Genomic DNA, 15,984 nt, shown 5'->3' with positions numbered 1-15,984 from the left:
AAAATTGTTTAAAAATTCTATAAATATTTTAATTGTTTGACCTGAGAAACCATTTTGCATTTTCAATGCATTTCGAAAATAGGTATTTTGCATTTTGCATTTGAAATGCTTTTCTGAAAACCATTTTGCATTTTCAAATGGAAATGTTTTGACCGATTTCCATTTTGCATTTCAAATGGTTTTGGGTACCCATTTTGCACATCTCTGGAGATTTGCAATCATAATTTAATCGGCATATGATTAATGCAATAATAATCATTTTCCGAAAATCAAGCCATGCATGTGGAGCCACGCCGAGCCATCTGAGTTTCCCCACTCTCGATTAACTTTGGACCATTTGGCTCGTTGTTTTTTTAATAATATTTATTTTCTTATATTATATCTGCCTTATGTCTTTGCTTTCATGTACCTTTGTCTAATCCTGTATTTTTCATTTTACTGTATTCGTGTTATTATTTTGTAATTTGGACGATGTCCGTTAATAAATAAATAAATATGTACCTCTATGTGATAAAATTGTTTTTTGTTAAACCACAATAATTATAGATATTCAGTACTCAATAGGTAGGTACGTAACTATTATTTTGTAAACTTAATTAACTCTTCAGGCTAATTTGTTCGGTTTAGCGAACCAACAGCTAGTACTCGTAGAATCTATTTGTTCGCTTTTTTGAACAACACATGTTTTCTAATTGATCTAAATCTAAACAGTATTATAAAGAACAAACAGAACGCTATATTTTTAAATATAGATCTGTTCTCTCAATCTTTTGAATTTGTTATCAATTATTTTTGTATAAAACGAGAAAAAGTGAGATTACAATAATGTTTGTAATACAATTTACTGCTTAAATATGTTTGTTTTTTCGTTGTCAGTTATTTTAGGGAAAACTTTTTTATGTTTGCACTAAAATGTTTAGGTTTCAAAAATAACATATTTATTTGAAATACAACAATTTGAAAGCGTATTTAATAACCTAAAAAAGTTTTTGTTAAAATTTGAATGTTCAATTTATTTCGATTTTATTGCAACACGGAAAAACAAATTCAAATTTCAATCCCTCCGCCATTTGACAGCGTCGCGCGTCGTTAAGAAACATAACAGACAATATGGCAGAGGTATGAAGGGTTAATGTAGGTAATTATGATAAAGGTCGCGCAATTATCGAACACATACTTGCAATTGTGTATGAGGTATGAGGTTTATTACTAAATCGTGCTATAAAAATTGAGCGACAATATTAATAATAATTATGTGTATTGGTGCATAATATTGAATGTATTCATTTCCGACAGTGATCTAATTGAAAAAACAGCATTTTGTTTTGTTTGTGCCTGCTGATTGTTTTTAACAAGAAAGTTATAACAAATATAATATACATTTGTAAATATAACAGATATTCGAAAAAGATTTTAAAATGTATTCTAAACAACTTATTTTAAATTTTACACAACTGATAAACAACCATTTAGCCTACTACTTAATGGTTGTTTATTTGATTACGAGGAAAATACGTTTATTAGTAGGGATTTTTCGAAAAGTTTTTCATTTGTAATAAAAGTAAGCTTTGGCCGGCCCTGTGCAGGTGCAACTGGAGTAGTTCGCTCCTGACGCCAACTTGCCATGGCGTCATGGGGCCATTCTGGAGGAAGCCCACCACTTCCCCGCTCTGTTTTAGTTACTGGTGGTACCCCTTCAGAGCTCTCGAGAGGACGCTAATTATCTTAATATCTACTCTATTTGGTTATTTTAACAGGTCATATTTATTTATTTATTATTTATATATTAAACGCCCTAGTGGGTTTTAGTTAAAAAAAAATACAAGCATTTTGTATCAGAGTAAACACTTAAAAATTAATACAATAAAGAAGAATATAAACATAATGGCAAAAATGATTCCTCACGCATATAATTGAATTTAAAAGATTCAACAAAACAAAATAGTAGTAGCGGAGAAGTTATATGGGTACATAGGTCTATTTGTGTCTAGAATAATAAAAGTGATAGAATACAACATTTATACTGATTAGTTTTCAAATTAAATATATCACCCAGATCAGAATATTTGTTTCCGAGATTGTGAAGTCTCGGAATCGGAGAATTTTGGTAAGCTAGTGTCCTGGTGTTATTGAAGTAAAAAGGTAAGAAATGTCGGCATGATTTTTTGGGAACATGGATATTGATACATTGAAGTAATTCGGGACAGTCAATATTAAAATGTAGCATTCTTTGTAACAGTATTATCTGTACTTATTCTTCTTTCTGAAAGTTTCAATAGAGACATTTTATCCAAGAGGTAATTGTAATTTATGTTTTGTATATGAATATGCAATTTATAATTTATAAACCTTAGAAACTTCCGTTGAATCTTTTAAAATGTTATCTGAATGAATATTGAAAAATGGAGACCATAACATATGTACAAGGTATCAACAATAACAGGTAAAAATAATAATAAGGGGCCAATGTGCCAAAGAGCCAAAGAGCCAAGGAGCCAAGGAGCCAAGGCGCTGAAAATACCTAACACCTAATACAGTGCCCTTGGGGTTTTTACTAGCGCCAGCCGTTTGGCTCAGGGCGAGCCCTGTCGCATTGTGAATGTTGAAATTGGGATATTATGGGTTTTGTCGGGACATATTAGATTTCCTGATGTATAGTGATGGATGACAACTCTGTATGCCAGCAATGCATATTGATCATATTAAGTACTATCTGTGTGCGCACTATATTCGGGTCATCTGTGGTTGAGATAGTATACATGTAGTTGGCGAAATATGGCATAAGCAAAATCGGCAGACGACAAAATAAATATATGTTTACAAAGATTGTTTATTTAATATAAAATAACCTGTAATCTATTTATATATTTTTTTCCCCGAAATCTGTTTTTAAATTTTCCAGTAAACCCAAATATTGTTTTCTAATAATAATACAAAAATGTGTACGTACCTACTTAGGTACTGAGATTAGTGACAAACATTGTTATGCTAAATAAGCTCGGGCCAGCCATACCGGTTGAGTAATAAAACAGAAGTTCGCAAGGGCGAAGGCGAGGGGAGCAGAGGAGCAGGGGAGTGAAATACTTCCCCTAAATCCCCCTTCGGCTTTGGCGCAAGCGGGAGAGCGTGCCCGCCCTTCCCCCATTGGCAGATTTTGATCACAATGTGCAAAATATTTCGAAATAATATTAACGGTTTTTGAATTTTCAAATGATTTAAATTTAATTTTGTTAGCTGCATATATAAACATGCACGGCATTTTTAGTACATAGAGTACGTTATTATTGAATAACTAAAAATATATTTATGTTTACACAAGAAATGACTGAGGGATAATCTTAGTATTATATTAATTTTATGTGCGTATCTAGATACCTACCTTTTCTAAAGTACGAATTTTTCTGAGAACAAGAGAATCTTTCAATTTAAAAAATATCGATGTAAATAATGATTTATTCATCCTTCAAAGCATTTTTTCGAAAAGTATGTTTATTATTTGAATAAATCAAATATTTTTCCTTCTCATTTATATCTTTGGCTTTTGACAGTAAACGAACATCAACAAGGCATGCACGACGTCCGACGTCATATAAACAAATTTTTAGTGTAAAATGTTGCCGCGTGATAAATATAAAATTCCTTTAATATATTACCAATTTCTATTAGCAAATTAAACATGATTAAAAATGAAATAATAAAATTTTAATACTACGAAATTCACCGGACTAATTATTAAAAACAAAAATTTTAAAAACTCTAAGCGTATGCAACCAAAATAAAGTTAAAACCCTGTAGTCGGCTACGCCCGTTGAATGGAAAAATATTTTAGTGTACTGGTATCACCGCCTTAGTTCGCCATCGCGACCGCTACGCGGCGCGCGCGTCACGCGACATCTTTCATTGTATTGACTGGTCGTGAATGCCAGGAATAATGCTTTAAATGTTTTTATAGACAAAAACGCGAGATGTGAGTTAAAATCAAATGTGTAGTGATTTGTGCTTCAGTGAAATGTCGTGAATTTATAAGTGTTGAGGCTAGAAAACAGCCGTCAGAGAGATACGCGGCCATTTTACTTGCAATGCGGCAACCGTGTATGTTCCGCCATTGGAAACAATCAGTGTCTTTCTCCAGGTGCAAGTTTACTTATTTTGTCGAATATCGCGGTGGAAACTCAGTTTAAGAATAATGTGTGACTTGAAAAGTGCAGTGCGGACCCCTGTGTAGTGACGAACGAGTGAATAAGTGTGATAGATAATGTGTGAACGATGGAAAACGAAGTGAAGCAGCGCAATCAAAGGAACAGGAGACGGGAGAGGGCCCAGCGCATGCAAGCACAGCGAGAAAGCAAGGCAAAGGATGGGGACAGCGCGGAAGACGAGTCCCCAGCCCGAGAGAAGCCCCCCCGACCCGCCGTCAGAAGAAAAAAGTCAAAGGAGCCCATGGGCGAAGAGGATATCATCGACGGTTTCGCCATAATGTCCTTCCGCACGTATGAGGACCTCGAGGTAAGTCAGTGCCCCCCGCCCAGTGGAGTCTCGTCCTACCGGCTGCCGGCTGCCGGGGCTCCGCTGGTCTGTCAGTGGCCCCACTATCATATGTCTATCTGTCAAACCCACCGCTATTCTTTGTTTCTTGTTTATGTAAACATTTCACACATATTTACATTCACACAAGCGATCTCTCCCAACCAATTAAACCTTCTTGACATTTCAAAACACTTCAAATACCTTTATTTTTGTGTATTTATGTCATAATTCATAATATTTCAGTGATATCCTTTGTTCTCTTCTTTGATTAATACTTCAATATGTAACAACTTTGGGTATAATTTACATATTAATTTAATTGAAAAGGGAATGAAAAGTAGAGATTTCACTTGAGTTTTCTGTTAAAATTTATACCCAATTTAGCAAATTTAATGTAAAATATACACATTGAAGTTAAAATGGGATACCTAAAACTCGGTTGCCGTCGGAAGGAGTGCCCTGTCAGTTCAACATTATCCATTTTAACGCTAATCGTTTTCTTTTCGATATTTTTGACAGCATCCAAGTTTAATTTTTAGCTGTCAGTGCAACTCTTTATGACAGCGTTGAAAATAAACTAAAATGACCATGAATCGTCTTATCATATGGTTCAGTAATGAGACGAATACAAGCTTCTCGTCTTTATACCAAATAATTCCCGATCGACATAATATGAACAGACAGGTTAATTTAATCCTTTTGATTAATATTTCGCCATGGTGTTAGTTATTTTTGGATCCTTGTTGACCTTTGAAAAAATCAGTGAATTAAAATTATTTATTTATTCTCTATACACTAGACATAGACACCCACATATTATTGTAATTTCACTTAAATACTTGGCTTGATAGTATTAATAACATTTGTTATTGGATCTGGATAAATGTTGTATTAGAATATTATTACATTTGCACATTACTGTTAACTCGCCCATATTCTCTCGAACAGTCGGAATATTTCAGATTTGCAATAAAATCCAAATAAATGACTATTTCTGAACATATTCGAAAACTAAAAACAGTTTTTCAAAGGTGATGAAATATGTTAATATATTTTATTATTAAAAATATTAATAATAATAACATATATTTTTTGTAATAATGCCTATAAAAAAATTAAAGTGGCTCACTTAAAAATATATAAATATATAAAAACACACTTATTTTTTTAGACAAATATATTACAAACGTTATCGGTAACTCACTTTTTTTCGTTTCATATAAAAAATAATTAATAAAAAAATCAAGTCTCATAAGTTTTTTCAAATTGCGTTCGGTTTCCTTTGGTTTCATAAAGGTGCACATTTTAATTCTTCTTCGGTTAAGTTCTAGATTTGAATATAAAGCGTAGTGTTTTCTCTTTCTAACACCGTATGGAGCACATTTCTCACCACAACAGCAAGGAAGACAACGATTTCTGTGAGTTATTTCTAAAAGCGAACAAATTAGGAACTGAACCTGAAAGATTAAAGTACATTCGTTAGATGTATGTTATATTTTTATCAGCTCAATCGTACTGAAATAATTATATTAACTGTACACGACTGTAAAACTATTTTTAAGCCAGTGGGATAATTGACATAAATACTTGCTTCGAACTTGCACGTTTCTTTGCACTGTCTACTTGAATTATGTTCTGACATGTAAATTTGTGTATGTAACCCGAAACCCAAACAGTTTAATTCAATTGGCAACTTTATAAAGCCCACTATTATTTGATATTATATTATTATGTTCATTCAGGAATGGCAGTACAAATATAAACATCAAGGTCGTTTTATTTAATAACACTGATGTGTTGAATTGTGCGAGACGGGTAAATTCTATTCAGTGTAGATCGATTATTTCTTATCAGCTGTTGTACCTAAGTAGTAACGAGTAACGAAATCGATATATTTGATAAGAACAGTCATTATTGTATTAAGACGTCTTGATATAGATTAATGCATCCCGGAAAATGTGTGATGTGGTATATTTGTTTGTAACCCACAATAAGAGTGTTTCGAGATAATTTTAATTTTTATAATATCAATAAAAAATATGTTAAAAAATAATAATAACATGGCATTTATATAGTGCAGTTTAGTGTCATTTCACTTCAAGTGCGCTTAAACTCGTATAACAAACTTAAAAAATGGTAATTCAGTATTAGTGGTTCTTAAAATTATTCCTACAGTGTGCCTTACCCAATACAGATCTAATATTATAACACTAAATACACTGTTTATACAAAGTGATGACAAAACTTAGAATAACAATAACAGCAGGACAGGACAAAACAATAATATTAAAATTAAAAGAAAATATAAAACAGGAGGCAGTTTGTGCTCAGAAATGAGAATTTTCTGAGCAGACACTTTAAAATGGTACAATGAGGAGACAACCGAAACCAAACAATTACCGGAAGTTTTAGAATATGGCTTATTATAAAATATTGAAAAGAAGTTAACATTTATGACTGGTAAGATTTTTTAAATAATTTTGTTTTTAAAGCCCGTTTAAATTCATCTGTTACTTTGTGGTTCACATATTGCTTTAAAACTTTAATTGTTCGTCTAAATCTATAAAAAAATATATTAACATTTTTGTGTTATGTACTGGGTGTTTAAATCATGTTTTTGTTTAGAACATATAATTATACATTATGTGGACAGCTTGTAGATGTGTAAAAATAAAGTACATAGAGTGCAGACTTGTAAAGATGTAGGGGGGAGGGGATACGTTAATAATATTGTGTGTTGCCACCTTTTTACACCACACTCCTCAAATATCGGATATTCTACTTGCAATTTGTATATATGTATTTTTTCTTGTTTCAACAGCATTCTGAGGATAAAAATATTATCTGTTTTCGAGGCCGTTCAAATAAGGTAGTACGGTTTAAACTCTTGGAATAACTCGGCGGTCTTATCTTATTTATTTTATAAATATTACAATTCGCTACCGTTCAGTTAAGTCGTACGGGCGAGTTAATTCTAATGAAGGTATAAAGTGTAAATCCTATTAAAAATATGCGTATGATAGTCGTTAAATTAACATTTATTTGATTGGTCTTCGAATTGCTTTTAAGTATGAGCCTCTGTGGTCATTGACCCATCTTTTGGGAGACCAACGCGTCTTACCGTAGGTTTTTTCCGCAAGTTTTAAATATAAAATAACACCGTCAAATGTATTTGAATAATATGGTGCTTTAAATTGGATACGCCCTTTCGTATCATTCCTCTTACTTTCATCTTTGGATCGTGGAATAGCTGATTCGTCTGCGGGTTTTCCTCTTGTATATTTGGGTTTTATACGTTCTATTTATTTTTGATACTGCAACAGCTGTTTCGCCGATTCACTTCCATATCGTATCGTATCTACCTATGAAAACTGTATTTGTTCTATTATAATATTGTTTATTCTAACCGGTGTCAAATTTTATAATTTTTAATTGTGTCCGGTTGCTGATCACTAGGAATGATCAGGAATGATAATGTCTTTGCAGATTTTTGGAAGTACTTGGGGATTTGCTATTTTGTTATAATTATAGTCTAATAATGAAGATATGTCGTCCTTACATCGAAAGTAATTCATAGTATGTATGTACATTATTTTCTAGAAGGTGGTAACGCATTTTTGAAAAGTGGCTGAAATATAATTTAATCGGTTGACTTCCAAGCTCCAATGCCAAATTTAAAAAAAAACAGAGCCAGAAGAAAATTTCAAATATTGTATTTTTGTAATCCGTTTTCTTTTGTTTCCCTGTTTTATAAATTCATTGAATATTGACTTGCCCTCTCCACCTTTGCAATAGTTTTCCCAATTTGTAAATATCCAACTGGTTGTTTATCTTCAGTAGCCATTAAAGTAAACAATGCTGCCGTTTTGTTTTCCCAACTTAAACTATTAACATATTTCGTTTATGGAGACCGCTGTCGGCGCAACTTTAAGTAATCGCAGAAGTGAAGTGAGACCAACTCACGTTCAACTTCTTGAATTTTGTACAAGAACTGGGAACTCTCTCTGCTCTATACTTAGTACTTACCCCATACGTTATCTACGAGTATATGTTACACTGCATTCCCTCGCTGGTCTGTGTGTGTATGCGGTGTACGTACATACGTTACGTAGTTTGCTTGTGGTAGGTTGCCGACTGCTCTGAGAGGTTTTGAGAACACAAGACCAAACTTCTCTTTGTGTCGCCTAAGATATCACCGCGAACCTAGTTTAATTCATTGTTAAATTATGCATAACGTATATTATTAATTATTTCACGTATACATACCAGTCTTCTAAAAAACTCGTATAAAATAACTGCTTCTCCATTCGCAACTACATGTTGTATGATATGCATTAACATGTAATAATAATAATTATTATTATAATGTGTAATTTTCTTACCTTATCGGAGAAAGCGCCTTTACAATGTTGTGTGGCTTACCCGCACGTTAAGTAGGTACGTGTTACTTTGATTTAATATCACGATTACTGCTACTTGAAGACAGAACGGCTGTTCAGTTATTCGTGTATTTTGTTGCATTACAATATTATCGTTTTCTGGGTTGTATTTGAGCTTGTACACACGCTCGGTCTTATGTATTATAACTTATAGTCTTCGTTAGAACACTTCAAGATGGACATAGTGTTCCAGATATAAAGGAAGAAATTCAATTAAGCTGGGAATCAATAGCGAGAAGGTATTAAAGGCAGGATGTGTTAATTAGTTATTATTATTCATTACACGCGTCGCAGCCGCAAATAATAATTACGGACAACTTCTAAATAGTCAGTTCTCGAGAGTTTCCTTTATGGCAGGTGTTTTGTTTTCCTTTGTGCTGTAATACCTCACCGCGGAGTAAAGCTCGCTCGGTCGTTAATTTTCAGCCACCGACAATACAATTTTTGTACACAGATTATTAACGATTTACTTTGTAGTCTGTGTGGCTTCATCAAATTCTTAAAGATTTTCAAAACACATTGCTTTTATTTGTTTATGTTACGCTAGAAGAGCGTGAAATACGTCGAGTACCTTTACCACATGATAGGACTTACATACCTCGAGTATTTCGCCTTGTTATGTTAGACAAACTTTAAGTGTAGGTAGTGGATTTTTACAGAAAAATACTCCTGCTTGAGGAACCCTATACAATGGCTATGACTCGGTGCTATTGATCCGTAGAGCCCAGGTAGTACTGCTCGGTATACCGCGGGAGCTTATAAAAACGTCTGTTTTGGCATACCGCTGATAGCTCCGTTGTAATCTCTCCCTCTTTCTCATAAATAGCGCATGAAACGGAAAGATGGTATTCGACGGAACTATTATTATTCATATTTACAACAAAATCGTATTCTTAATGACAGTTTCAACACTTTCAGACTTGAATTAAAACCGGCTGTGGTAGAACATATTATTTGATGATTGATAACAATTTTTTATTTTTTTATTTTTATTTTATTTAGTTACTTTTTAAAATAATTAGGTACATTTTTGTATGGCACATGAAATAAAATATATAAATAAAATTAAAACAGATCATTGAAGTCCTCCTCACTAGGAGATCCTGTGCTGAGGGGGACTATATATGTTAGAATACGTTTTCAGCAACTAAGATGATGTTTTAAATATATTAGTTAGTTCTTCTTCCGATATTTCCATAAGCCAAGATTTGATGTCCTTAATGTAGTTATTTTTCGTTTTCCTTTGTTTGATGTTGAGAGGGAGTTTATTATATAATTTAATTGCTAAAAATTCAGAGTTTCTTTGTCCAAAAGTAGAATTACATTTAGGAATATTTAGCATGTCTGTTTGCTTGGCTCTGGTTTTATGATCGTGAGAGGGGTTTGCCTCTGGTTTATTTTTTAAGTGATGAACTAGAATATTTTTAGCATAGATTTTTTGTAAACTTGGAACATCAAACAGATTAAAAATATCAGTAGTAGTATAATTACTGGTAGAGTTTGAAAAGGTTGGTGTTTTTATTTTTAATAGTTTAGACGTTATTACTACCTTCATTTGAAAGAAGATTAATTAGGTGTCAGTGGGCGTGTTTCTCATAAATAATGGAAAATAGCATACTTTATAATAATAATTTAATTATTCTCGCCATAATTCTTTATTTTTAGATTTACTAAAATTTCAATTATCTTAAAATGCATTGCATTCACATCATTACTGTTTATTTTTAGATTTACTTGTATTTATTAAAAATTATTATTATTAATGCCAAAAATATAACATTTTATTAAACTAAAAAAAATTACATAAAAATGAAACATTGAACAAAATACCTTAAAAACTTACATGTTATACCAGCAATTGAAAAACGAAAACCGCCATTTTTATTAGCTAAAGGTAGTGAGGAAAAATTCTGAAATCTGTATTTTCAAATGATAAAGGATTGATTTCAAGGATATATGCAAGATCTGAAAGGGTTAAGTCATAACATTTTCGGTTTGCTAGAATTGTATAAAAAGTGTGTGTTTTTTACCGCAAATGTATTTCAATGTTATAAGTATTTAGTTTATTACAACAAGTGGCCTTCATTTACATATGTCAATATTCTAATCCGTATCATCTATTAGGACGGGTTGTTTCGGAGAATTTGAACAATTCATCAAATTTCAACGTTCATTTTCGGGTTCTGTGAAAGTCCTATTCAAGTTCTGTTATTATATCATTGTAGGCTAGTTGCTTGACAAAACTGAAATAAAATCAGAACTTGAAAAAATCTTTCACATAACTTGAAAATGAACGTTGAAATTTGATGAATTGTTCAAATTCTCCGAAACAACCCGTCCTCAGTGTACGAATGTAACTACCATTTGAATAAGCAAGGCAATACTTGAAATTTTTTCTCATTACCACGTTACCTGTATAATATTATTCAATATTGTAATTTCATCATGCTCTGATGTATTACATTTTATTAAAACCGAAGATGATTATAAAAACAATATCGATTTATAGGCATTAGGTGTGCGGCCGCACATTTGTTAAAAATTGACCATACACATGTTTTCATCTTCCGCACACGTCTCGAGGAAAGAACATGTCACCAGATTTTTGTTTGGCGCAAGTGTACACAAAATAACCGATATTTTATGATAGGTTCTCCGGGTTCGCATATGCTACGCATTTTGAACAAACACATAATGTATTATCCCTTATTTGAAGGTCTTATTATTTTGTGTTTTCACCTTTTTGCTTGTATATATCTATTATCTATAAACAGAGGTAGGTATTATCTCTTTTTACTTTGACTGTTCCATTGTTGTGTACTTGAGAAACAATGCATATCCTTCCGAGGCGATTTAAAATTTCAAGAAAAAAATGTTAGCCTTACCCCCTTCCCTCATGGGTCGGTAAGGAATCGGCATAACCCAGAATAAATACAATTTATTATAAAACAGTATATGCACACAAATAATCTTTGTTAACTAGTACCGATGTATCACCATTTTTTAACCCAATGGAATCCAATATGAAGGAACATTTTTGGGTAAGAAAACAGTTTTTTTTTTGTTTTTTATAACCTAATGTAATTTTTTATTTCGTGCTACATTAACTTTATTTTATCTACGCGTGAATGTGCGTATTTGCGCACTGGCCTCTTTCTTTCTTTAATATCTTTCACAGATTGATGAGTCGCACACACACTGTAGAAAATAGAGGGAACCTTGTTTATGAGTTGTTCAAATTCCTCACTTTTTGTTGTCATTAAGGATACAGGTACGTGGGAAAGAAGCTGTACGTACTTGTTGATCGAGAACGTGAAGATTTCTTACCTGTGTATAATATTCCTATTTGAAGAATATCTTATTAGATACGCTAATATAAAACCATTAACTATTAATATTATTATTATTATGTTGAGATCGCGTAGGTGAGTGAGAAGCCGGATGATAAACCCGCGGTTCTTACATAATTTTATGTGTGAAAATGTAAAAGATCTGACTGAGTCAGGAGTAGAAAATAATTTTCTCGTGGTCTTCTGAAAATATCAATTTTATGCTCACGTTTGTTTCCTACGCCATAAATAAACGTATGGGTATTGGGGATATAATGAAATGTAAACTTGATGATTTATTTAAGATTTTATCGATGTTGTAATGAAATAACTCGAGACATAACCTATACATGATGCCAATTTTAGAGGAAAATCTTTTTGAACATTGATACGATTTTGTCAGTTCAGAATTAAATATCATACGGGTTCAATCCTTAGAGCACAGGCGTCAGGTAAGTTTTCTGTCATTGTTCTATCGGTAATACAATGGAAGATGCTCCGAGGAACTAGGGTCATTGATGCCTTCGGCACCGGTACATAGTCTGGAATCACGCCAAACGCGCACCCAACATATCGGGTCGCTTCTACGACTCTTTCTTGAGTTCAACCGCTCGGCTGTGGAACGATTTGCCGGCCTTTGTGTTTCCTCCCTCCTACAACTTAATCATTTTCTTTTCTACTTTCTTATTTTCCTAATGTAAAAAACAAAAAAATAAAAACGCATTTTCGTAAACATTGCTTATTTGTCTTTTTCATAATGTAACGAACGACTATACTATATATTATACGCTGCCGAATTTGGGTGTTTTGGCGTTGATTATAATTTTTTTTTTCAATATTTTTTTTATATTTCATAGTTATCCTGTAATGTTGGCCTCGCTGGGTGCCTTACCCGTGCTGAGGCCTTTTATGTTTGACACCTACCCGTGCTGAGGCCTATTATGTTTGACACCTACCTAGTTAATTCCGTATAGCTATTGAAGATCTTTAGATTCCTTGATACCATTACACTTTCCTATGATAATTGCTTATCTTATTCCCCGCACTCCTTATTTCCCAGCCTCTCAAAGTCACCCAACACCTTAAGGTTTAACATACTGACCTGACATTGATATGGGATAATTTCCCAGAGCGGGTAAGATACATTCAATAACGTTCTGGAGGAATACCGCCCTTCAGAATCCAAACTTTGTTTTGAATTGAATTAGATTTTTTTTAAATGTGTTTAGGTTACCACATAAGGGTCCAAACTGCTCCCAACAATCCCAGTGAGTCTCTCGCTTATACTATGTATATTAAATAATGTTCTGGACTCACCAGAACTTACCAATTTAATAAATCTTCATATTCCGTCTAGATCAACCCGACAATCTGATTTATTTTATCTACCCTCGTGCAGAACAAACATTCGAAAAAATTCCCCAATTCCTCGTATATGTGCACAATATAATACAAAATTTTACAGCATTGACATTTTTGGTAATAACCTAAAGAAATATCGATATAAAGTAATGCGTACGATCGATTATTAATATGAGAGTATGGAATGTATCGGCAGCATCTCCTATCCTCTTCCTCTCCCCTTCATTTAACACCAAATTAATTTTAAGATACTAAAACTTCATTTCTAATGAACTTTAACATAAGAAACTTCTGTGGCTTGACTTCAGTTAACTTGTATATTTATATCTATCATTGTATATTATATAAAAGCTGTTTGTTTCTTACAAAATAAATAAATAAATATTGATATAAATATAAAATAAAATTAGATTGATTAATTAAATAACTTGATCTTGGTTGCTATTTATGTACTTTCTCTATAGCACACCATTCTCCCCCTCCTCGCTCTCTCTAAAGCCCCTCTTTGAAATCTGCTGGCTCGAAGTAGTAAAATTGTGGTGAGGTCCTTGTATTGTCATATTTAAAAAAAAGGTTCTGTAAAGGTTCATGTGGTGTTTAGTTTACACTACCTAAGTATTATTTGCGAACCTGCGGCTGTCAAATAAAAGTAAGTTATTTTTTTACAAAACGGCGTTAATCTCTTTATTGTAGCGAATAGTCCAATGGAGTCCAGCCACCGTGGTAAAGGTGCTTGCTAGAGCTACAAACACGTGTGTCAGGCATCGCGCGTCGGCAAAGGATTAAGTTTGGCGCTATCACGGCGGACCGGGCGGTTTCCGGTTTTCCTTGCGGCCAACGCGCCGGTCGGCTGCGGAAACTTTCCCACTGCCGTGCCGCCGTGCAGGACCAACTTTTCACATTTAATTGACTGAAGCCGCAAAGTGGCGGTACCGGACTACGATATACGTTATACCCCTTATACATATAAATGTACGGCGTTATTCTACTACTCTGTCGGTGCTATCGAGTTGTTTTGCTTTAATTGCGTTTTTCGTTTCGTTTTCATTGTGTTGTTTATTGAAATTGAATTTATCTCGCTGTGTTGCAAATTGAAAACTATTAGATTTGTTTCTGTTTTTTTTTCCAAGCTCGTTAAAAACTCTTACTCACGGTGAGCTGGTTTTGATAATATATATTGTATACATTAAAACACATTTACACTGTATCTCTTTATTTTATTTTTACTATTTTAAATTGGTGTGTTTTATTTGAATAATAATAACACATTTTTCACAAGATTTTGGCACTCGCAAATTGTTTCTCGGCTCGTAAGTTAAACCCTCAATTTTGGCATCTGGCGAACGCTGTTCAATAAACTGTTTACATTACTTTCCAACAACTTAACTTAAGTGCATGTGATGTACGTGTGCAATTATTACCGTTAATTTTATTGCGCTTTTTACTACTGCACACCGTTAGTAACATTTATAGATAATTATAATATTACTGGCCACAATACGTAAAAAATAAAAAATAAATAAAATAAAATTATGTACTGAAAGTATAAGAATTACGTACTTTTAAATTTGAAATTGGGGTTTGCGCAATTACAGTTTTTGTAAGGTAGGTAAAGAAATAAGCTGTACTATTTGAAGTATGTAACTAATAATAATAGTTTATACATTACAACTATACATACATATTATGGTGTACATTGATTTGTAACTTTTATATTTAAGGTTATAAAATTAACAGAAAAATACAAACATAATATTGTGAAGGTAAAATGAAAATAAAAGTACAGTTGAGGTTTCTCAAATACCGCCTCACTAGGCTAGCCTGTGTTGAGGCAGATTTTTTCGTGTTAGTTCCTAATACCTTTGAACATACCTATACTTGTATTAAGAAGTATTCGCTCAATAATGTGGTGACTTCAATAACTTCGAATTTGAGTGAATGCACCAGTGAAGGCCCTATTCTAATTTTTGATCCAAATTTTTACTTTATCTTTGAAACTTTTTTGTGAATCACATTGTTTTATGTTGTCTGGAAGAATGTTATAGAGTCTTGTCGCAAAGTATTTAAAGTTTCGTTGACCAAACGTAGTATGTGTTATCGGTATTTGTAGTAAGTTTTTGTTGTTGCTTCGAGTACATCTATGTGTAGATGAGTTAGGTTATGTGTAGAGTAATTATGTGTAGATGAGTTAGGATAGTTTTTGCATAATATATGTATTAAATAATAGATTTAAAAAAATGGTAATCACGGTTACTAAACTAAATCTACAATAATAATATGGGGTATAAACAATTTAATAAAATTGTTGTTATGTTATAATTATTGAT

At 32.8% G+C, this 15,984-nt stretch overlaps 1 protein-coding gene across 2 annotated transcripts in view; it reads left to right on the top strand.

Moving 5' to 3' along the window:
- The first annotated feature begins 3,890 nt into the window (after window positions 1–3,890).
- Window positions 3,891–15,984, top strand: part of LOC149420347 (uncharacterized) — a 486,416-nt gene continuing 474,322 nt past the window's right edge. For both annotated transcript variants that reach the window (XM_089636629.1, XM_089636628.1), the window contains exon 1: window positions 3,891–4,506. In XM_089636629.1, the coding sequence (XP_089492755.1) occupies window positions 4,267–4,506 (240 nt within the window). In that variant the 5' untranslated portion in view covers window positions 3,891–4,266. The remainder of the gene's footprint in view (window positions 4,507–15,984) is intronic.

The sequence above is a fragment of the Hesperophylax consimilis genome, chromosome 10 (genome assembly GCF_061612785.1).
Source record: "Hesperophylax consimilis isolate HC1 chromosome 10, BYU_Hcon_1.0, whole genome shotgun sequence".
NCBI classification, from domain to species: domain Eukaryota; kingdom Metazoa; phylum Arthropoda; class Insecta; order Trichoptera; family Limnephilidae; genus Hesperophylax; species Hesperophylax consimilis.
The sequence above is the reverse complement of the archived record's forward strand: the minus strand, read 5'-3'. Positions and strand labels throughout refer to the sequence as shown.